We start from the raw sequence: 23714 nt of genomic DNA on the forward strand, positions 1-23714 counted from the left end.
TCCAAGTAACTTCTCAGTGTGAGAAAGAACAAGTCAGTTTTTTATAAAGGGAACGCTAAGTCAGAAAATATGTGGGCTTTTTATAAATCATAGAACAGATTCCTTGCAGCCTGTTGAGTTGTGTATCACCTCCAGTGACTACATTTTCAGTCACCAGTGACATATTGAATGCACCATGGCTACAGCATAGATTGTTTTAAAAGAGCTGGAACGCTGGACAGGATGGAGGAGAATTTGGTGCCAGCACTGGCTAGAAAAGGAGCTGTCAAAAACTGCCTTTTTATTCTCCCTTGATCTCATTCAAATACATCAACTCCATTTATATCGCATTAAAGGCTGCAGTATTCTCATTAAACATTGGCATTAATACTGGAAATCCAATCTGCTGCCATGGCTGGCAGTGCCAACACAAGCTAATCATTTAATGCCTTTGTGGTCCTTTACTTCCAGCTTTTCCTTTTGAACTCCAGCGAGCTGCTTTCAGATCCTGGCATTCCAGTGGTCTTGTTCAAACTCAGGTGAAAACATAGCACAAGTACTTCCTCCCTGCCATAAGAGTACTGAAATGCTATATGGCATTCATGGTGCTTCCCCACACTGGTTTGCCATTGTTCTGCAGTTCTTCTGAGGGGGCTCATCTATAGAGGTGAGAAGGTTATCTGGTTTTCAAATCCAGCTGATGCTGTTTGCTAGGCAGGAGTATGGGTGATTACCACATCTACCAGCTGTCTTGACAGCAAACCCTGCTGGTGATGGTTGTCTTGAGTTGGCCCAGTTCTCCTACTGGAAGACACCAGTCTATAATGGGGGAACACAGTTGTTGCCTAGGCAAGATCTGGATGAAACAGTGCTACTGTAGACCATATACATTGTGGCCGGTATCCAAATAGCATTGCCGAAGGCCAATTCCAGAACATCTCGCTCTCCCTATCCCATGCCGAAGGCCAATTCCAGAACATCTCACTCTCCCTATCCCAACCATCTCATAAATGGTGCCTCAACACTACCAAGCCTCTGCAACCTTGTGCTTTTAATCAAAATTTCACCTCACCGCAGCACTTCAAATTTCTTGATTAGCTCTTCTGAGGGCCATCAGGGCAATAAGCCAGGAACACAAGCTTACTGAAAGAATTTCTTTACATACTTCTGTTCTCAAGCAGTAGATGTGTACAGTTTTCCAGCACAACACAGTCTTTGAGCATGTCCCATATATTTAGTCTGATCTCACCTATTTGGTGAGTCAGAGGTCTAGGGGTACCTTAAGTTATCCTGTCTCTTCCTTCTGCAGCTTTCTCTTCTGTAATATGGTCCCCAGAAGCCCTTGCTTAGATAGGCACATTAGTTATATATTAGTTACTAGAACAAAGTCCAGGAACAGCTGTAAGAACATAAAGCAGAAACCAGGACCCTCCTTTTCAGCCAAGCGCCTGAACTACAGAGTCATTCTTGCACCCATTCTCTCTTAACTTGGTTTAGTGATTCTCAAATACATCTTGAGACAGTTACTCAGCCCCAAAGAAGTATTTAGGGAGTGCTGGCACTAAGCTAAGTTAGAAACCTGGTAAAATAAATCATACTGGTAGTAGGATAGAAGTTGTGCATGTGAATCTGTGCACACAAAAATTGAGCCTAGGTCTGCCATTTCCTGAGGAGGACTCTAGCTCCTACCTAAACCACCCACAGGTTAAGTAATAATATAAAAAAAACTTATCCCTAAAAATATGAGACTTGCATTTGAGACTTTGGAAGATGAGACCTGCATTTGGGACATTACAGAAGGTGCCTGGGGCTATTTTCAGGACACTATCTTTAAATGCTTATTTTAGCAGCTTCTCAGAGTAACAGTGAAGAGAGCGATGAGCAACTTGGAGAGCTTGTTGTGAGAACATGATATCCCTTTCAGTTAATTTGGAAAGAAGTTATAATGCCTAAATTAAGTGTCTGTAAGAAATTACCTACTTAGGAGGCTGTGTAGAGACTACCTACTGTAATGTGTCAGGGCATAACCTTGGGTCATGGTGCTCCTTGCACCTCTTGCACCCTGGTTTCCTTTGCATGGAAAGCGGGTCATGTAGAGTTTGGGGAGATAGCATATCCCCACTTCTTGCTCCAAAATTGAACTGGGATATGATTAGGATAAATAAAACCCGAGAGCTAGGAAATTCTTCCCCTGTTCTAGAAATGAAACCTTTGACTATCATGTCTATTTATATTCATAGTTTATATAGCAAAGGAGGCTGGTCTGAGTAGCTCATCAGAATTAATTACAGAATTAATTACAGTTATGTCACTGCAACTGTTAGTCTTTATATAGCCCTCAGGTCCTAGGCTGAGGGGCAATATACAACCCTTGCAGAAAATACAGATTTCTACAGGAGGTATTGTATTTACATTTTTCCATTCATTAGCTTTTGCCGCCTTCACTGGCTGAAATGCTGCAATACCAAAATCACAAATTCACGATTGATTTGGGTTATCAGGGAATATACTGGAAAGGAGATTGAATGCCTGTTGTGGCATGTCTAGTAGATTTGATAGTAATTGGAATGGTTTTTGCAACAGAGGCTGAGAGCATCTTATGGCTGCTCTGGGCTGTGCCTACAAGGCACGATTAGGTGTATTATGGTGTGTGGGTGTGACTGTAATTGTTCACAGCTGCATGCATAATGAACACCAGCCTTCGGCAGGCTTCATTCTTGATCATCCCTTTCTGCTAGATTTTTTTTCACTTCTGGCAACTCTTTCTACTTTTAAGAACAAGAAAAGGGGCTCAGGGTGCTCTCAGCTGCTCTCAGGAGCAGGGCGTGAAAGCTCTGCACCCCAGGGAAGGGCACAGAGCTCTACTGAATAGCTCCCAAACTGCAGAAGAGTCCTATCAGGAGGTGGGACAGGATTTGAGTGAGGTCCATGTCTCCTGTCCTTGGCCAGCAGAGAAACAGAAAACCACAGCTATGGCTACTCTGCAATCCAGGAAGACTATGCTATTCTGGCTTAACAGACACCTAGTGTCTTCAAATGACCTCATAGATGTGCACTATCCTTCATCTGCAAAGATGACATGAAGCATAAAGGCTACAGCTGAGCTTTCCCCAGCTGCTCAGACTTCAGCCTTTCTGAGAAGATCATGTAGCATGTTGCCAGCTTATGCTAACCCTTATCAGCATTAGTACATGATCTGGAAACCTCTCCTTTTAGGACTGACCTGGCAGGCATGCCCACAGAGCACCATATGGTCCTCACCTCATAATAATTACCAGTTTTCTCTACTCATTTTTCAAGAAATGAATAATTCTGTACCCCATTATAAAGCCCACCAACAATCTGTTCCCTTCAGCCTACCTTCAGCCCTGTCACATCCCTACCCATATTCATGTAGTGCATCTCACCTGCTCCTCTGTGAGCTGCCCTTCTGGGTGAGAAGGATCCCTGCATGAAGGCCATCAGGAGATGTCTTTGAAAACTCATGCAATGTATTGGTACTTTTCAGAGAATGGCAGCATGTCCTCATCTGACACTTCAAGAATTCAAAGATTCTCAGAAATGTTGGTTAAAAGGGACATCTGGAGGCCATCTAGTTCAAAGCCCTGTTTACAGCAGGACTGTTGCTAACACTAGATAGTTGTGACTATTGATCTGCTGCTCCATTTCCCCATAGTCTGCAGTAAGCTCCAGTTAAAGCTTTTTTTTTTCCTCCTCCATACCTTCAACTTTTCTAATACAACCACCACCATTGCCAGTCTATATTCCCCAGGCTTCTGCTTCTGTGCTTCTTCTGCAGTCTCCTTTTATGTTGTCCTGCTGCTATCAGCTTTTTTTCCCATGACAGTAAGGACTGCATTTCAACTGATGCACATCTTTGTTTCTTGAAAAACAAAGCGTGTTTTTTTCTGCCCTCTTACAGACCACAGTACAGTGTAAAAGTGTGCCCTGACTGTATTCACTGAATCTTTGGTGAAAGCTTTTTTGGACAGACATATGACTTAATGGAAAGGTTTCTCCTCTTATTCTGCTTGCTTTAATGAACAGGGTTAAGGGAAGAAAAAACAGTTGGTTGTAACTTGCCCAGAACCTTAGAGGCTAGATTCTTCCCCAGTACCTGTTAAATAGTTTCTAGAGAACATAAACACATGAATAACGTGTTAACCACCACTCAGACTGATTCTGCTTCAGGGAAATCATTGGGAATACAAGCAGCGGAAGACACACCTATATTATCTCCAAAACTAAATTTAGACAGAGATGTATCTCTGTCTAATTGTTCAACCCATTTTCCCCTCTTGCAGTGGACCAAGGATTCCCTCTGGAGTAGATGGATGCTGCTCAGTGTTCTCTGTTTAATGAAATTCCTATGAAATCCAGCTTTTACTATCACCAGCCTTCTGCCTGAGTACACCTATAGATAGGACTGTCAGAACCAGCTCCCTTTACAGCAGAGAGTTTTGCTGTGTTACACTGCAGTCCATGACACCCAGTTGTTCAGTTTTACATTGGAGGGATCCCAAGAACAACCAGTCTGTCTGTACCATCTCAAACCAAGCCTGGCTTTTTAACATGGCTTCAAAAGGGGCCTGAGGGATTCCCTCCTAGGTGAAATAGGATGCAAAACAGAGGAAGATTTCAGGTGCAGTATCCTAACTGGACAGCCTGTGAGTTCTTTTGGGATGATTTTTCTCATAAAGAGTTGCAGTATCCAGCATGTCTGACCAAGATCCTTGGTCCCACCATCAGCATACTGATAGGAGAAGTAACAATAAACTTCTGATTGACGAGTAGCAGGCTTTTGAACATGAAAATCACTCCACTTAAATAACTAATCAAAGTTTGCAATTTAGGTTGAAATAGTGCTGCTGATAAGGTAGCTTATTTAACCCCATTAATAAGGAATGGGGTTAGACTACACAGCCGAGCTGAGTTGACCTGATGGCTGCTTGTCCCTGAAAGGAGCAGTCCAGCTCTCTCATCTCTCTTTTCCTTTCTTCCTTTTTGCCCTCACCATGACTGCTTAATCTGCTCCCTTCCTTATATTGGCCCTAATGCTCCTTTGACTGCATGCTGAGCAAGATCAGCTCACTGATCTAGCTGAAAATTAATTCAAGGAAAAAAAACCCAAACCCCAAACCAAGCACAGTTTTCTGACCACTTTCAAGTTGAAAGGACTCAGTACCGGGTCAGAAGAAAGTGACAGCCGCATCAACAGAAAGGAAGTATAGCAAAGCTGGAAGGACGCATACAGGGAGAGATGCAAGGGGAAGGGAAAAAGGGGGGTAAGGCAATCCCTGTGGCTTGCAGTGAGATGTTAGATTGGTTCAGCTGCTTCGTTTAGTCCTATCACTGGTGGGCAGGTCAGCTACAGCTTTTAACCCCCCAGTAGGCTTTGTACAATGTTATTAAATACGGTTATCAAATTGCTTAATTCTCATTATAATTAAAAAAAAAATGTTGAACCTACATTAAATTTAGTAAACTTATATTGCTTTCACCTTTTCTGCTGTTACTGCTGTGTAGCTCTATCCTCAAAACTGCTCCATAGCTCTGTTAGGAAGAAGACGTTACTAACATTGGGGATCCCTGTGAAGACCCAGTAGAGCAATTTGAGAAGGAGACTCTAGATCTCACCAGGCCATTGCTCCTCCCAGTATCAAAGCAGTTCAAAGATCTGCCAAGGAAGGCAGAACTGAAGATCCAGACAAAGTGGAAGATTGTTTTAATTTTTTTCTTTTAATCTGCAAATTAATCTAGAAACATTTTTCACCAGCCTTCCTTAAGAAATACTAACATGCTTGAGGTCCTCTTTTGGTAATTATTCTCCCTGGTACCATAACAGATAGCGTTAGGGTGTTGACTGCATGCACAGGACATAAGCTGTGGGCTAGTTCTGCGTGCCGCAGTGATATTAGCTACCCAAGCTAATTTTGAACTAGTACAGCTATTTAGTCTAATATAATCCAGTAGTAACAAAGTTATACTGCTTCCAGTAGTCTGGTGAATTTATTTAAATATACACAGTGTTGCTGATGTCTTATTCTGAATAATGAGTACTGCTATCTCATTTTGATAAATAAGTGCTCATTCCGATAAGTAAGAATGACAAGAAACACTATTCTCTCTTGGGACTGGAAGCATTTTCATTGGATTTTTTCAGCACAATGGTTGTAGAAAGCTAGTGTTAACTGCTGGCAAAGATTTCTGAGAAAAAACTATGTACAAAATTCTCATCTAATATACTCACAGGCCACGTACAAAAAAATGTAAGAAAAATAGGGTGGAAGATGATCACTTAGTCTTTTATGGCATCACACACATTCCCAGAAATTCTTCAGTCCCTCCTGTGACTACTGAAGTGATACAAGGACTTGAAACATAATTAAATGATACTCCTGTGAAAGTGTGCAAATTATTTCTTATCTTCTTTTCTGATCCCAAAATATGCATCTGCATAAGTATTTTTAGGTAAAAGGAAATGGCAAAAACAATTACAATTTTATTTTCTTTTGTTTTGAAGTTTTTATTTATTTTGTCTGTTGTATGATAGCCTGAATTTGGATGTAAACAACTATGTGCCACTTACCATACACAGCTGTGTTTATATTAGCAGACAACCTAGTCTCTCTTCTCTTACTGAGTTTCTTGCATACAACATATATATGAATTTGGCTCCTACGGCAACTGAGCCATGAATCTCAAAAACTGAAAGCCGCAAGTGAGATGAAAAATGCTAGGAGCAGAACAGCCACCTCACAGGACAGAGAGGGCTAATCCTCTTTGATTGAGTTTGGATTTGCTTTCAGGGAGGATACTAGTAAATGGCTTTAGAAGCCAGAATATTCACTGAGGTGACTGCCTGTGTAAGCAAATACTGAAATAAAGTGAATTTTCCAATACTGAAATTATGCCTTGAACACTTGACACTTGCCGAAATGTTTGAAGCCAGGGAACAGAAACGATACTGCTGGATCTGCGTGAACAACTGTGGTGAAGCAACATGCCTCAGATTTCAAAGATTAAGTCCTTTCAGCTCATCTTAAAGAATCCCCAGACCAATAATTAGGAAGATTTGCACCAGATTAATTTTAACTTTAAACTGCTAAAATTAAACCAGAGAAAACTCTTTTTAAAGATATCTCCAAAAGTAGAAAGTGCAGGTACATGTTGCTGTCTTTACTTAAATTATAGCTCTGTATAGATGAGGTAAAAATGCAGGCTGGATACCCATGAAAGAAAACCTGAATGAACAGACATAGCTGATCACATGTTCAGAAATTACTTGTATGGAATGTGTCCCTGGAGAGAGCTGTGATTATCAGACAATGGAAAAGCGCACGATTTTCCGTCAGCAAAACATTAGCATTGAAGCATTTTTGAGTGAAGGAAATCCAGAAGTGTTTCCTATACAAACAGTGAGCAAAAATTTTCACTGTTTCCCAATTACCTCCGTAGTGAATGGTCCTGAATGGCTCTTAAAACAGGGTATTTAACCCAGATTATCTAGAACAGATATCTGAGAAGGTAGGATGAATCTCCTTCTTAAGGTACCTTTCTGTCTCCATTAACTACACGGGAAGCTTGCACAACCAGCTTAGCCTAAGTGTCTTAGTAAACCACTGCCAGACCAAGTCTCTGGGATTTTTAAGAATCAATAATCATTAAATTCTTGCATTTTTCATCTCACTAAGAAGTATGATTGACTTGGTCTACAAATATTTCCCATTTCCATGACCCTGAAGACAGATCCTAAATCCTTTGTTTAGTATTTACCATATCCTTGTTTCAGTGAGTTCCTTCTAAAATAGATTCAACAATATACCTGGAAATTCATAGAAATTGCTTAGAACTGGGAAAAAAACCCAACCAAAACCACAACAAAAAAAACCCTCAAAAAGTGAAGGAGGCATGGATTTTGTTGATGGGTGTCAATTCAGATTTTCCAACGCTAGCTGAATAATTTCTCTCCAATCTCAAAATTAAAGATCCCCCCCCCCCCCCTTTTTTTTTTCCTGAAAGGGCAAGTTTTCCCATACATAATACATGTTTTTCTTTGGAAAAGTGAGAGCCTAAGAATGAAAGCTTGGAATGAAGAGTTGGCCAAGAACCCAGTGTTTCAGGGTATGTGTAACTAGTGTGCCTCAGTAGTGCTGCAGAACAGATGTCCCATGTCCTTGCACTTTTCCATTTCCAGGGTATGCAGGTACACTTTACGTTTCCTGTAATGTGCCTGTGGCATACAATCCTTCCCAAGTTTCTTGAGCCATTTTTCTCTCCAAAATGAGACGCCATGGGAATTATGACCCAGTGCAAAGAAAAAACTGAGTGCATATGGCCACTGAACCACAACTCACATAAATGATTACTGTAACATTTAACAACAGTTTTTTTCTCTCAGTTAAAATATTTGAGACATTCTTTTCTTTTGAAAACTCACGATTTTTCATGTGACACAGAAAGCCATTTCCCACCACTGGTGACTTTTATCCCATTCCCCATACTGCAGTTTTATTGCAACTTACTTAATCATTTCTAGGTGTCAACTTTGCTATTTTACTTATGCTATAAATGACTTCTCAGGGACCTGCCTGCTGGAACCATGTGAATACCTCAGCATTTTAGCTCTTATGTATGAAAAAGGAAGTTTCTGAATCACGTATTATTGGAGAAAAATATGAAATGAAATTCTGAAAGACAGAAGATAAAGAGGAAATTTTGTAGAACTCTGGAAAGTGATGGAAGAATGCTGGCTCATGTATTTCTGCAGTTTCTTCAGTGGGATTTCTGACCAAGAACAACATTTCAGTATTAGCCCAAGATAACTAAGAATTAATTTTATCAGTGGAAACCAAGAAGTTACCTACATGAGCAATGACCCATTGCTGGAGCTATTGGACAAGAGAAGTCAAACCCTGTGGTGGGTACTTCACTAATGGGTATAACATTCCCTTTTTAAAAGAGACAGTTCCCAGATTGTTGGGTGCTTAATGACATCTGTGAAAAGTGTTTTTCTAATTAGTAACTAAATTTAGACTATTGTTCCTCAGATGCTCTGCAGCATGCCTGCTGCATAAAAATATCCCTTTAAATGATGTCTCTGTCCCATGCCTATTTGTGCTGTGATTATCAAGCAAGAATAAAACTCTTCCGGCAGGTGTTTTTGTTTCATGACAAAGAGCTGATAGCCTTGCGAATTGAAGTATTTTTTTATGGTCCCATAACTCATTCAAACCTACACTGCAGGATGACTCTGTGGTTGAACACATACAGAAAAACGCAGATGAATTCTTGCGATGCCCTTGCTTCACCAATTCTGCAATTAAACCACATGGTGTTGAGAAACAGGAACACACTGAAACTAATAGACCCACCTGCAAGGTTCTCAGCACTGTGCTATGCCATCAGCACCTCAGTATCAGGGATCTGAAGAAACACACATTAAATATGACATTTGAAAGTAATACAATCCATTACAGCAGACAGTGCTGGCTTTGGAGAGGACTTGACAGACAATGAAGTGATCAAAGGTGCTTTGATATGTCTAATTTTGGCTTACACAGCCGAGTTCTTCTATAGCCAACAAAGGTGATGAGAATAGCGGTCTCTTTTGTGTCTTCCTAAGGGTCGGACCAACAAATAGCATAGCTTATGCAAGTGACAGTGATGCAGCGTTTCTTTTTTTCTCTATTATAAATTTAACTGAATGTCCTTTTTTTTTGGTTCTAAACACTGAGATTTTTCTAAGAATTGTGAGAGAATTAGTATTACTTTGCAAAAGTTAACCCTTCAGCAGACTAATTGCCAGTATGTCTTTCGGTAGACTATGCATTTTTTCTACTTGCTACCAGGGAAATGTGTGCCATTCTGTATTCTCACAGCACAGGTGTACTTAACTGGGAAGGGATTTTTACATCAATGAGAAGTAATTTATGAGTCTGTTATATTTGCAGTGTTTCTGTGAAGCATCGTAACAGTTACATTGTCTCTGCCAACTACACAGGGTAATAATACATCAAATCTATTACATGAATGTTTCTTACAAAATACGTAATAGAATTATGAATTAAGTTGGACTGAGACACAGATGTTTAAAAGCAATAGTTGAAATTTTAAATCTCAATGAAAAAACAAGCCATTTTCTACTACACAGAGACTTAATACCTAGTGTTCTACCAATGTTTAATAACCTAAATATCTATCACAACTTCCATCACTCAGCACTAGACATTTGCAAATTAAACAGTACATTTGAAACTTTATTACCCACCACAGCAATGATTAGTGTAAGGCAATAGGGTATGGCACCCACATCAGCCCAGATTCCCTAAGAGCGTTTTGGAAAATTTTTCAAATTATTTCAGATATTCCAAATGCTAACCAGGTTATTTTTTTTTCCATGACTTCTAGCATGTTCTTCACAATGACACAGGAGATAACTGATGATGCTATTAATAACTGTCACTGTTCAGATGAATAGTGCCATGAGTATGCAAACTAGTTGGTTACCCCTGGATCTACCAACAGGACCCTGAGGCCATCCCAAGGACAGGGGCAGGGACAGAGGGAGAGATAAAACAAGGCAAGGCTGAGGGAGCCACACCGAGGGGCTCTTGGCTGCAGCCCACACAGTTCACATCCCAGGCTCTGTGAGCATCGTCTTTGCCAAAATACTTCACTGAGGGTTTGTGCCAAAATACTTCACAACCAGGGTTGTGAGAGAGTCCTGGAAGGGTGGGAAGCCAGAAATAAAAATTTTACAGTCGTTTCTTGGCTCTATTCCCGTGTCCTACTTCCTTCCCTGACCTAACTTAAGACAGGCCTGCTTTTAGCAGATGAATACCTGGTTTACTGGGACCTGGGTTGGTGGAGACCTAGACCTCTGACTGTTAAGTGGCATAGCTCATTCTGTGAAAGTATATTCACCCAGCCAGCTGTTTTCCTTTTTTTTTTTTTCTTTTTTTTCTTTTTTTTTTTGGTGAAGAGCCAAAGAGTGAAATGACTTGGCTCACATAATTTTGTCTCTTCCTACTCTCCATATGTTTTCTCTGTGGAAAGACTAAGGATGGGAGAGCATCAGATACTGCCTTTCTGGTACTTCTTGGTCTATGCTACGGCACATAGAGGACAGGGAGTTGACTCGAGACAGCCAGCATGGCTTCACCAAGGGCAAGTCCTGCCTGACCAACCTAGTGGCCTTCTATGATGGAGCGACTACCCCAGTGGATGAGGGGATTGCTATGGATGTCATCTATCTGGACTTCTGTGAGGCTTTTGACACAGTCACCCCCAACATCCTTCTCTAAATTGGAAAGAGATGGATGGACTGTTCAGTGGATAAGAAACTGGCTGGATGGTCACATCCAGAGTGTAGTAGTGGTCAACAGCTCAATGTCTGGATGGAGATTGGTGATGAGTGGTGTCCCTCAGGGGTCCGTATTGGGACCAGTACTGTTTAATATCTTCATCAATGACATAGTGGGATCGAGTTGTTGTGGAAGGTGGCAAAGCTGAGCTACATGAGCATGCAGAGCACACCTGAACAAGATGTAAACAGCACGTGGCAATAATGGCTAAGATTGTGTGGCTATAATAGCACAGGAATGTATATAAATTACAGAGACTGTTAATATGTTTTGGAGGGCTTTAAGGACTTTGTTTAGCTGCTTAAAAGTAGTTGTTCATGATAAAGCAGAACTCATAGCTTGCATAATACTTTTGCTTTATGTTGACCTATTCTCTCACTGGAGGAACAGGAAGATTTGGAAAGCCCCAGAGACAGTTTGAGCGAGGCAAAGGAGAAAAGTAACATCTAGCCTAAAAACAGGAAAGAGAAAGAACCTGCCTAGAGATGAGAAAAAGGATTCAATGAGAGATAAGATGATCCCAGCCCCAAGTATTACTATTAGACTAGACTATGGTGTGAGGGTTGGGAATTTGGATTGTAAGGGTGTAATTGCCAGGGGATGTTAGTGTTAGGGGTCCCTCTCTGGAGGCACCCAGGTGGAGCTGTCTAAATTTTTACACCATAGATAGAATAAATTACACTTTTTATTTTGAAGGCCTTGATTAGAGATTCTGCTTCGGGAAACCTAGGGTTGAGCCTGAGGGAAGAAGCAGCGCTTGAGGGTGCGTGTGTGTGTGTGTGAGGAGTCAAAAGGCACACCTGTCAGCTGACTGGAGTTGCCCACTGAAAAGGGACTCCAGTCCTAACAGTTAAAAGTCTTGGATGGTGTGTGAATGCTTGGGCAGCATCTTCTCCCTTAACAGAGTGCACCCTCAGCAAAGTTGCAGATGACACCAAGCTGAGTGGTGTGGTTGATGTGCCTGAGGGACTGGATGTCATTCAGAGGGACCCAGACAAGCTCGAGAAATGGCTCCGTGTGAACTTCATGAGGTTCAACAAGGCCAAGTGCAAGGTCCTGCACATGGGTTGTTGCAACCACTGGTATCAATACAGGCTGGGAGATGAAGGGACTGAGAGCAGCCCTGCAGAGAAGGACTTGCGGGTACTGGTGGATGAAAAGCTGGACATGAGCTGGCAACGTGTACTTGCAACCCAGAAAGCCAACCATATCCGGGCTGCATCAAAAGAAACTTGGCCAGCAGGTCAAGGGAGGTGATTCTGCCCCTCTACTCCACTCTTCTGAGACCCCACCTGGAGTACTGCGTCCAGCTCTGGAGTCCTCAGCACAGGAAAGACATGGACCTGTTGGAGTGAGTCCAGAAGGGGGACACAAAAATGATCAGAGGGATGAACGCCCTCTTCTACAAGGAAAGGCTGAGAGAGTTAGGATTGTTCAGCTGGGAGAAGAGAAGGCTCCAGGAAGACCTTATTGTGGCCTTCCAGTACTTAAAGGGGGCTTACAAGAAAGATGGGGACACACTTTTTAATAGGGCCTGTAGCAATATGACAAGGGGTAATGGTTTTAAACTAAAAAGGGTAGAATCAGACTAGATGTAAGGAAGAAATTTTTACAATGAGGGTGAAACACTGGAACAGGTTTCCCAGAGAGGTTGTAGATGCCTCACCCCTGGAAACATTCAAGCTCAAGTTGGACGTGGCTCTAAGCAACTTGATCTAGTTGAAGATGTCCTTGCTCACTGCAGGAGTGTTGGACTAGATGACCTTTAAAAGTCCCTTCCAACCCAAACCATTCTATGATTCTATGATACTCTGTCTTAAAAGCATAGCTAGGATCTTGAAACAAATCCACCTTTGGCCAACACCAAAGCATACACAGCAGAACTCTCATAATACTTTATGTTCATGCATCTGCTGCTGTTTAATTCAGGATATTTAGCACAATGCAGCATACCTACCTCGTACACTTTAGTTTTCCCATATGCTTCAAACCTTCCAAAGGTGGTCTCACTCAAGCTGCTCATCCAGTTCTCCTCCCTCCTTCAAGACTGGCTAAAGTACAGCAGAAAGATGAAAGAAAGACACAGCATGCTCAGCATTTACAGTTCTTCTCATAGGGAATTCACTACTCAACACACTACTGAAGGAAAACTCCTAAAATAATTCAATCTCTGCAACTTATGATTTTACAGAAGTGTAGCTAATACAATGATCACTGTCTATATCCCAGAACAACTGAATTATCTTTAAAATGAGTAAACTGCCTGAAAACCACTTTGCAGATAAGAGTTTTAACATTTAGATAGCCATCTATGAACAAAACCTTGATAAGAAATGGTTCCAAGCTATAGCTGCTGGGAAGGACAAGGGTATGTATTTCCATAATTACTTTCCTCCCCTTCTGCCTGTGTAAAGTACTTACTCATCTCTGTCATGCATCTTTAACATTTACTGGTCCTACTATTTCCACTTAGCCTAACTAAAGCTAAGCAGACTAACTGCCTGTAACGGTTATTCATCTATGCTAAACTACAGCTCAAGTTCTTCTCTATTCTCTCTCTGATGGTTATCGTATATTATTTCCTACACTGCCTTATAATAATACCACACCTAGACTGAATACAAAGTTAGAACTGAGTGACAGACCTGTTCCTCAGGGGCAGAACATCATCCCTGCCCTATTTCATTTACTAGTACAGCTGTAGGTTCAGAAACCACAGCACTGGGAACTATGTAAAAAATAACAGTAATGAATTATCTAAACCTTACCCAAACTTCCAAATGACCTTTTCAAAGTTCTAATTCTTCACAACTACAACAGGAGACATAGCCTTCTGTAAAGTAATAGCAAAGAGGAAAAACAGATTGTATCGTTAGTATCTTTACAGTAAATAGAGACAAGAACTGAACTGCTATTTTTGCCTTTTTACTTTTGACCTTGCAAAGAACTGAAATCTAGTCTGCTCTGGATGTAGAAAAACTCCTACTTTTTAGCAAAAGACTGAAAATTGCAGCCTAATGAGAGCAATCACTTTTCTTCTGATTGAGAATGCCTTTTATGTGTGCCATATAACCAGCCTAAACAGAAATTCATCCCCCCTTTCTAAGATGTAGCATGCCTACCATCTCTGGTAACATTCTACTGTTTTTTCAGATATCAAATTTCACAGGAAAAGTAACAGATAGGCAAGATTTGAACAGCTACAACATTTGAAAAAAAACCACACCATGTTCTGTTTCTGTGTGCACCAGGGAAGGAACAAAAGACTGTCTTGCCTGTAGGATTTTTAGATGCACAGTAGTTGTGTTACCTGATTGTTGTGGTCTGCTGTGACATGATATTTCATCCCTCCTAAAGACTTCAGCTGCTTCCCACAGTGACGACGTGAACATTTCCTAGAAATAAACAAGGACATGGGGTGTGTAACTGTAAATTAACCAAAGCAGTGGGAAACTCTTTGGGAGAAAGGAGCAGGAGAGCAGACACATTTTATTTGGGCCTGGTAACTGGCCATTAAGAACTGAAGAGATTTTATGGACCCTAATATTTAGGGGAATAATGAAAAAGCTACACCTTTGTTCACTACCCCAAACCTCCAGCAAAAGGCTAGGCAAGAAGCACCAAGCACAGCCTCTTACAGATGTATAAAGGATTCTTGCTTAGAGATACGATGATACGAAACTGGTTTTAAATGCAACACAAAACAGTGTGCAGGCCTTTCTATCAGTAAGCTGAAGAGGAGTAAAGAAAACGTTGCTCATCGCTTGTGTTCTTACCTGCCCGCAATTTACCATGTGTTTCTTCAGTACTTCTACAGTCTTTCTCACCATAGCCCAGCAAGTTGGACAGGTAACTCGGCCTTTGTCCTGAATTTCCAAGGACCGTTGCTCTACCTGTCAAAACAAGAGGTTTGGAATAGAACTGCAAACATAGTATCTTTTTTTTCCTTCCACGTGCACAATGAATCCCAGAAGGAAACAGGTCACATGCTACCAAACTTGTGTCCAGCTACACTTCAATAGGTTTAACTCATCTGCAGCTTTAAATGTGTCATGTGACAAGGCACATATCACTCCTTTTTGGGAGATTATTTTATAAACCCTCTTTAATCCTACCAGCCCCTTGCGAAAAGTGTTCTTCCACTTGTTCAGTAGGGGTTTTTCCTTCATTCATTTTTATTGCACAATTACTTTAGCATGCAGAGTAAACTCTTCTTTCAGCAAAAGGGTTTTCACAGTAGAACTATTCATAGATGTGACTGAACAGTTTCAGACAAAGTCCATGGCTCAGTTCTACTAACCAAATCTTTAGAACTCCACTTATGTTAGCCAACAGTTTTGGCACTGAAAGTGAACAAAGCTGCACCACCAGGCCAAGTTACTCAACAGCCAGGCAAAAGTACCCTGTGTGGCATGGTTTCCAGTTCCTGGCCTCTTTTTGAAATGCCAAGCAAAAGCCTGGCATAATCCACAATGATTATAAATTACTGAAATGGGTTCTAGGAAGAAAGTGGCTTAGCAGCCATCTGCTTGAATTCTTATCATAAAAAGATCTAAAGGCTTTCCTCTTTGCCCAGTAATAACAGGCAGGGATTGTCCCTCCCCAGGTGGCTGGGGGAAAAGTCTGTGAATCAAACAGCACTTGGCAGAAAACTGGAGTATTTAATAAGTGCTGTGAGCTACACATACCAAGTCACTCCACTTGCTGAGTCAAGGCTAATGTTATTCTCCTAGGAGGGACTGCTTGGGTCTCTGGCTACCACGTTACCAGTGGAGGTGATTTGGCAACAACAGCTACAGAATTTTTCCTGCAAACATATTCTGCTGAGCAAAAAAGTATAAATATTTTATGAGTTTTATACTGAAACTATTTTAACAGGCTTTTGCTCAGTTCAAAAAGTGATTCCGCCTTCACCGTTCCATTATGCAGTGGTAAAATCACGTAGAACTACACTATTAGGCAGTATGTTGTCCCTCCAATCTTGCTCTGCAGTACTGACAGTGCCAAAAGGACAGCAGCCAGTTCTTCCTTGTCAACAGTAAAGTGAACAACAAAATGGAAACAACAGAAACACAGCTGTTGCTCAGATAAAAACCCTAGAATCACATTTATCTTTTAGCTGCTTTATAAACAATTCGGAGTAATTGCTGCTGCTTCTTCTTCTTCTTCTTACCTGTGCCATAGGTTTCTGGTTCTTTCTGAACACAGTGGCCTTTCATTTTGTTTTATTGTGTTCCAGCTTGCTGGTTTTTTCCTGTTATAACACAAACAAGAAAGACCAGAAGACTTAATTCTGTGAGCCTTGTTACAAAAAAGCAGAGATTTTTTTGCTAGGACACTGCTATTTAGTCTGCTGTTTCAAAGCTACTCATTCAGGAATGTTCAATGTGTTTTGTTTTTTTTTAAAAGGAATTTCAAGATTATGTTCCCTGCTCCCATTCAAAATGCATAGCTATTTACAGCTGCAGGCATTAGTCCCATCCAGATATTTGTAATCTGTATGGTTGTTCTTACACAAAGCTCAGGGGATGGGTACTTTTCACACAGTATGGCTGAGCCAATTTAATGACTTCTTGAGAACCAAATGGACAGTCCCATTCTTCTACTCATTCCTGTCTTCTTTGGACTAAACTCTTATTGCTTCAGTGTTTTCTCATAGGTTATGCTTTTTCTTCTCTTCTCCCTGTTCTTTTCAGTCGGTCCACACATTTCCTGAACTGCAGCGCCCACTGCTGGAAACAGCATTCCAAGTGGGATCCTGCATTAGAGCAAAAGAATTACTTCATGTCTGAAAGTCCACATTCCTGCTTGAACACCTCAGTATAACATCTGCCTTTTTAAAAATGAAGTATGACACTGTTGGTCCCTATTCAGCTTTTGATCTGTTATAAATCTCAAATCCTCTTCTGAAGAACTGACACCTAGGAGGTTGTTCTTTGTCTTTCAGCTGTGCTAACACTTCTTCCTAACTACAGTATCTTTAATTTTACAAACTATATTCCATTCTATTTTTTTAAACTGTTTCTCTAAGTTTCTCTAAGTCAAAGCCACTTTCAATTTTAGCCTTTTCTCCAACACAACTGCCATCTGTTTCAGCTTTGTGCTGTCTACATACTTCCAAGTTCTTGGTGACAAAAACAGTAGTTAGAATTGAACCTAGGACAGATTGTGAACCATCATTCTATACTTTCTTCTATTTCACAGAAATCACATAAATATTAAGGTTGGAAGGGACCTCCTGAGATCACCTAGTCCAACCCCTGTGTTCAATCAGGGTCAGCTAGAGTAGGTTGCCAAAGAATGTGTCCAGTCAAGTTTTGAGTATCTCCACTGATGGAGAGTCCACAACCTCTTTGCGCAACCCGTGCCGGGGTTTGACCACCCTCCCAGTAGAGAAGTGTATTCTTGTCTTCAGCTAGAATTTTGTGTGTTTTAATTTGTGCCCATTGCCTCTTGTCCTGTCAGTGAGCACTACAGAGAAATTTGGCTCCCTTCATTCCCTCCCATCAAGTATTTATACACACTGATAAGATTCCCCCTGAGCCTTCTTTTCTCCAGACTGAAGAGTTGCAGCTCTCTCAGCTTGTCCTCATAGAAAAGATATTCCAGTCCCTCAATCATCTTTGCAGACCTGCACTAGATTCTCTCCAGTATGTCCATGTCTCTCTTGTATTGGGGAGCCCAGAACTGGACATGGTACTCCAGATATGGCCTCACCAGTGCTGAGCAGAAAGGAAGGATCACCTCCCTCGACCTGCTGGGCAACACTCTTCCTAACATAGCCCAGAATGCGTTGGCTGCCTTTGCCACAAGAGCGTGTTGTTAGCTCATGGTCAGCTTGCTGTCCTCCAGGACCCCAAGGTCCCTGTCTGCAGAGCTGGTTTCCAGAAAGTTAGCTCCCAGCATATGCTGGTGCATGGGGTTATTCCTGCCCAGCTGCAGGACTTCACATTTCTCCTTGATGAGCCTCAAGAGACTCCTCTCTGCTTAATTCTCCAGCCTGTCTGGGTCCCTGTGAATGGCAGCACACCCATCTGGTGTACCACCACTCTTCCCAGTTTTGTAGCATCTGTGTACTTGCTGAGGGTGCACACTGTCCCATTGTCCAGGTCATTAATGAAAATGTTAAATGGTACTGGCGCCAGTATTTAACCCCGGGGTACACCACTAGCGATGTGCCTCCAACTAGACTTCGTGCTGCTGATCACAACCCTCTGGGCCTGCATATTCAGCTGGTTTTCAATCCGCTGCACTATTCATTTATCTAACCTGTACTTTGTCAGCTTGTTTATGAGGATGTTGTGGGAAACAGCACCAAAAGCCTTACTAAAGTTGAGGTGAACAACATCCACTGCTCTCCCCTTGTCCACCAAGCTAGTGACCTCATTGTAGAAGGCTATCAGATTAATTAAGCATGATTTGCCCTTGATGAATCCATGCTGACTACTCCCAATCACCATCTTGTCTTAGAATGCTTTTCAGGAAGATTCTCTCCACCACCTTCCCAGGGACTGAGGTGAGGCTGACCAGCCTGTAGTTCCTCCGATATTCCTTCTTTCTGTCCTTGAAGATAGGAGTGATATTTGCTCTCTTCCAGTCTTCAGGAACCTCTCCCAGTTGCCATGACCTTTCAAAGATAATCAAGAGTGGCCTCACAATGACATTGGCCAGCTCTCTCAGCACTCAGTTCACCTCATCAGGCCCCATGGGACTTAGAATCATCGAATCGTTTAGGTTGGAAAAGACCTTTAAGATCATCGAGTCCAACCATAAACCTAACACTGCCAAGTCCACCACTAAACCATGTCCCTAAGTGCCACATCTACACATCTTTTAAATACCTCCAGGGATGGTGACTCAACCACTTCCCTGGGCAGCCTGTTCCAATGCTTGACAATCCTTTCAGTGAAGAAATTTTTCCTAATATCCAATCTAAACCTCCCCTGGCACAACTTGAGGCTGTTTCCTCTTGTTCTATCACTTGTTACTTGGCAGAAGAGACCGACACCCAACTCACTACAACCTCCTTTCAGGTAGTTGTAGAGAGCGATAAGGTCTCCCCTCAGCCTCCTTTTCTCCAGGCTAAACAACCCCAGTTCTCTCAGCCACTCCTCGTAAGACTTGTTCTCTAGATCCTTCACCAGCTTTGTGGCCCTTCTTTGGACACGCTCCAGCACCTCAATGTCTTTTTTGTAGTGAATGGCCCAAAACTGAACACAGTATTCGAGCTGTGGCCTCACCACTGCCGAGTACAGGGGGACAATCACTTCCCTAGTCCTGCTGGCCACACTATTTCTGATACAAGCCAGGCTGCTGTTGGCCTTCTTGGCCACCTGGACACACTGCCAGCTCATATTCAGCCAGCTGTTGACCAACACCCCTAGGTCCTTTTCCGATGGGCAGCTTTCCAGATGCTCTTCCCCAAGCCTGTAGCGTTGCATGGGGTTGTCATGACCCAAGTGCAGGACCAGGCACTGAGCCTTGTTGAACCTCATACAGTTGGCCTCAGCCCATTGATCCAGCCTGTCCAGATCCCTCTGTAAAGCCTTCCTACCTTCCAAGCAGATCAACGCTCCTGCCCAACTTGATGTCATCTGCAAACTTACTGAGGGTGCACTCGATCCCCTCGTCCAGATCACTGATAAAGATATTAAACAGAACTGGCTCCAGTACTGAGCCCTGGGGAACACCACTTGTGACTGGCTGCCAACTGGATTTAACTCCATTCAACACAAGTCTTTGGGCCCAGCCATCCAGCCAGTTTTTTACCCAGCAAAGAGTACACCCGTCCAAGCCATGAGCAGCCAGTTTCTCCAGGAGAATGCTGTGGGAAATGGTGTCAAAGGCTTTACTAAAGTCTAGGTAGACAACATCCACAGTCTTTCCCTCATCCTCTAAGAGGGTCACCTTGTCATAGGAGGAGATCAGGTTAGTCAAGCAGGACCTGCTTTTCATAAACCCGTGCTGACTGGGCCCAATCACCTGGTTGTCCTGTACATGCTGCTTGATGACACTCAAGATGATCTGCTCCATAACCTTCCCCGGCACCGAGGTCAGACTGACAGGCCTGTAGTTCCCCGGATCCTCCTTCCGGCCCCTCTTGTAGATAGGTGTCACATTTGCTAACCTCCAGTCAACTGGGACCTCCCCGGTTAGCTAGGACTGCTGACAAATGATTACGTATGTCCAGTTCGTTTAAGCACTTTAACCTTCACTAAGTGTAAGGCTTCCTTGCTCCAGACTTCCCCTCTGGTCTCAGGCACCTGAGATTCCTAGATTCCTTTAACTGATAAAGATCCGAGGCACAGAAAGCAATTGAGTACCTCAGCCTTTTCCATACCATTTGTCACCAATTTCCCTGCCCTGTTCAGCAGTGCACTCACACTTTCTCTAGTTTTCCCTGTGTTGCTCATGTACTTGTAGAATCCTTTCTTGTTGCCTTTCACATCCCTTCCCAGATTCAACTCCAGGTTGGCCTTGGCTTTCCTAACCTCATCCTTGCAAGATTGGATAGCAAATGTATACTTCTCCTGTGTCACCTGCTCCTCCTTTCACCACTTGTACACTTCCTTTTGCACCTAACCACTGATTAACAACCCTTTGAAGGCATGAAGGACATATGATGTCAAGCATTCCATCTCTGTGGTAAAATTAAAGTGATTGGGTTTGATTTCTCCTTAACAAACCCATATTGCTGTTATCATCTACTCATTAATCTCCAGATGCTTACAAGTAATTTGTCTGATTATTTAGTCCAGAATCTCTTGGGAAACTGAAATGAAGCAGACTAGCTTATACCTCCCCTACTTCCTGTGCTCCCTCCCTTCATTGGACTTTTAAGAGAGACTGAAATTAGAACAATGATCTCCCAATGTAAACCAGAAACTAGTCAACAGTCTCCTATAACAAAATACTCAAAATCAGAAATAGAGTTGGACTACAGCAGAGGATAGCATTTGGGCAGAGAGGAAGCTTGAAGTACCTGGAAGTTTGCAACTAGGAATCACAAGTTATTTGTATTACCTGAAATCTTCTGCCTCTTCTTGGGAGAGTCTTTAAGATCTTCACCTTCCCCTTGCTCAGATTTCCTCTTGCCTTTCAACAGTACTTCTCCTGCTAATAAGTAAGAACAGAAATGCTTCAGTCTCATCATTCAGTCTGGATAACAGCTTTGAGTCTGCTGCTGCCTCAGCTTATCCTTGTATTCAATACTTAAAAAAAAAAATAATTTTTTTGGTAAGGCACCTGGACACCAGTGAGCTAGACGCAGCCTTTTGACTCAGTAACATTTAGGCACACCACAGCCTGCAATCCTCCGACACAGAAGATATGGAAGAAACAGTGCCACAGCGTGGTCTGGGAAAATAATACTCCTCAGGAAGAGAGCCAGAAGGTGCTACGTTATGTCATAAAAAGCTCATCTGCACACACACAAAAAGGAGCATAGAGAAACAACAGCCAGTGGGGAAACCCAAAAATATCCTGCCTCCCCTCACTATTTCCAGGCCTATCAAAGGCTTATCTCCGTGAACACAGAGAAGTACAGAAGCACAATGGCAGGCAGGGGAACACAAATTATGGACTCAAAGAAACAGATGCCTTCCTCCCAGGTCTGTCCCAGGAGACCCACCAGGATGAGTCAATGGGAGCCGCCCTCTGGAGCACCCTTTGGAAGGGGGAAACAGTGAGAAGGGAGAGTGTGGCATTAATGCCTAGGGTTATGTGACACGTGGGAAGCTACTGAAGAACAATTCAGGATTACACAAGACTGGATGTTTAGGAGTGGTATCAGAGGAAGGGAAAGGGAGAGAATTAGCTGATTTGGGGAGGATCAAGTGTGGGAAAATAGAGGTGTAAGAGGATAAAAAGGGCCACTTGTTTGTAAACAGGTGGTTGGTCAGCGTACAAGTCAGAGGAACCGGGGAGAGTAGTGTCTGTGAGTGTGAGCCTGTCTGTAAGGAGGTCTACACCAGCAACTGGCATGGCTCCGCAGGCCTCGGAGCCTAGTACGTCCACGTACCAGCAATTGAGGAGACCGGGATCTAAAGGCCAGATACTGAATAGATTGAATGTTTAAGTCCAACTACAGGAGAGATCCACGTTGCACATATGCATGCAGATGCAAACATACACATGCATATATATGTACCTCTTTTATATACACATTTTATATATGCTTCTTTTCTCTCACTAACACATCCTCATCCTGATCAGCCAGAGAGGGAAACAGGATGGAAGCCATTGGTGCCATTTGTGTGAGTGCTGAGCATGCCTCTTCGTGTTGAGCTGTATGGCTGGCTGTGTATACACATTGTATGTGTGTGTTTATACCTACAGGAATACACACTTAGTCTCGCTACTGGTTGGACCTGGGGGCGTGGAGCTGCAGCAACTTTGCTTCTATCAAACTACCAGACTCGGCTCTCCCCACAACAGGAGGAATACAGATTCTGACTTAGAGATAAGAAGAAAGTGCATTAAAGAGTAATGTTTTGGCTCTCCACCACACTATAAGTTTGGAAAACAGCTCCTAGGCCAGGAAATTTGAACGTTCCTACAACAACCTAAGACCCAAACCACTTCAAATCAGAAAATCAAAGTGACAGAAGCAAGAAAATAAAAGAAACAAAAACATCCTTAAAAAAATAATAATAATTTACCAACCACAAAAGCTATGTCTAATCCAGAATACTGCTGAACGGTCCCCTTTTCTACACCTTTAGTGTTGTTTGTTCTACTTTTAAAGCTCTCAAAGCATATTCCTGATATGATTGGCAGAACCGTTATACATATCTCTTCTACAGACAAAACTGAGTTCAGTCACAGAATCATTAATTTTAATAGACAAGTCACTCAAAAGGAACTGCATAACATCAGAGAATTTGACCTATGTTTCTGCAGTGGAGGAAGCTTATTTCTCCTAATACACGAGCAGCATTACCAAGCTCATAATTTGTGGCTGAACTGCAGCATGTCTTTCAGAAGTCATCTAATCCCTCATAAAAGAACCAGAGAGAAAACCACTTTCGCATCAAGCCAAGAGTGATGAGTACCTTTTTCTTTCTGATGATTTGTTAATGCTGGTTTTTATTCCCCTCATTTCCAACCAGTAAGCAGGCCTGCGAATGGTTCACTTGCTTCTGGACTCTGCACTTCCGTTCACTCGACCCTTCGGCGAGGCAGAAGAAATGTTGCCGACTGCCTCATCATAGTAACTGTTCAGTCCTAGGACAGCAGTTTCCTCACGGCGGCAGCCGGCCCCGAGCCTCGCGGGGGGATGCTGCCAGTTGCCCCCGGGCCGCGACCGGGCCCGTCCGGCGCGGGGAAGCCGCGCGAGCCCGCGGTGCGTACCCGGCGGCGGCGGCGGCA

At 42.5% G+C, this 23714-nt stretch overlaps 1 protein-coding gene and 1 long non-coding RNA gene across 13 annotated transcripts in view; one reads left to right on the forward strand and one right to left on the reverse strand.

The window, feature by feature from the left end:
- Positions 1 to 23401, forward strand: part of LOC142039602 (uncharacterized) — a 90239-nt gene extending 66838 nt beyond the window's left edge. Inside the window, exon 3 of the long non-coding RNA XR_012652978.1 lies at positions 22683 to 23401. This is a non-coding gene — a long non-coding RNA (uncharacterized LOC142039602). The remainder of the gene's footprint in view (positions 1 to 22682) is intronic.
- The window catches only part of LOC142039601 (uncharacterized), a 69141-nt gene extending 45503 nt beyond the window's left edge, over positions 1 to 23638 (reverse strand). For 5 of the 12 annotated variants that reach the window (XR_012652967.1, XR_012652972.1, XR_012652970.1 and 2 more), the window contains exons 1-8: positions 23399 to 23638; positions 21369 to 21461; positions 16519 to 16599; positions 15122 to 15238; positions 14656 to 14740; positions 14114 to 14178; positions 13303 to 13396; positions 9354 to 9405 (exon numbers count right to left, since the gene is read on the reverse strand). Coding sequence is in view for 2 of the 12 variants with exons in the window: in XM_075046338.1 (XP_074902439.1) it covers positions 13303 to 13325 (23 nt within the window). In the remaining 10 variants the exon portion in view is untranslated. Of the gene's footprint in view, positions 1 to 9157; positions 9406 to 11942; positions 12689 to 13302; positions 13397 to 14113; positions 14179 to 14655; positions 14741 to 15121; positions 15239 to 16518; positions 16600 to 16859; positions 17087 to 21368; positions 21462 to 23398 lie in introns of those variants that run through there. The other 7 variants (XR_012652973.1, XR_012652975.1, XR_012652976.1 and 4 more) reach the window with 4 other exon arrangements.
- Between the last annotated feature and the right edge of the window lie 76 nt (positions 23639 to 23714).

The sequence above is a fragment of the Buteo buteo genome, chromosome 14, assembly GCF_964188355.1.
Source record: "Buteo buteo chromosome 14, bButBut1.hap1.1, whole genome shotgun sequence".
In the NCBI taxonomy this organism is placed as follows: domain Eukaryota; kingdom Metazoa; phylum Chordata; class Aves; order Accipitriformes; family Accipitridae; genus Buteo; species Buteo buteo.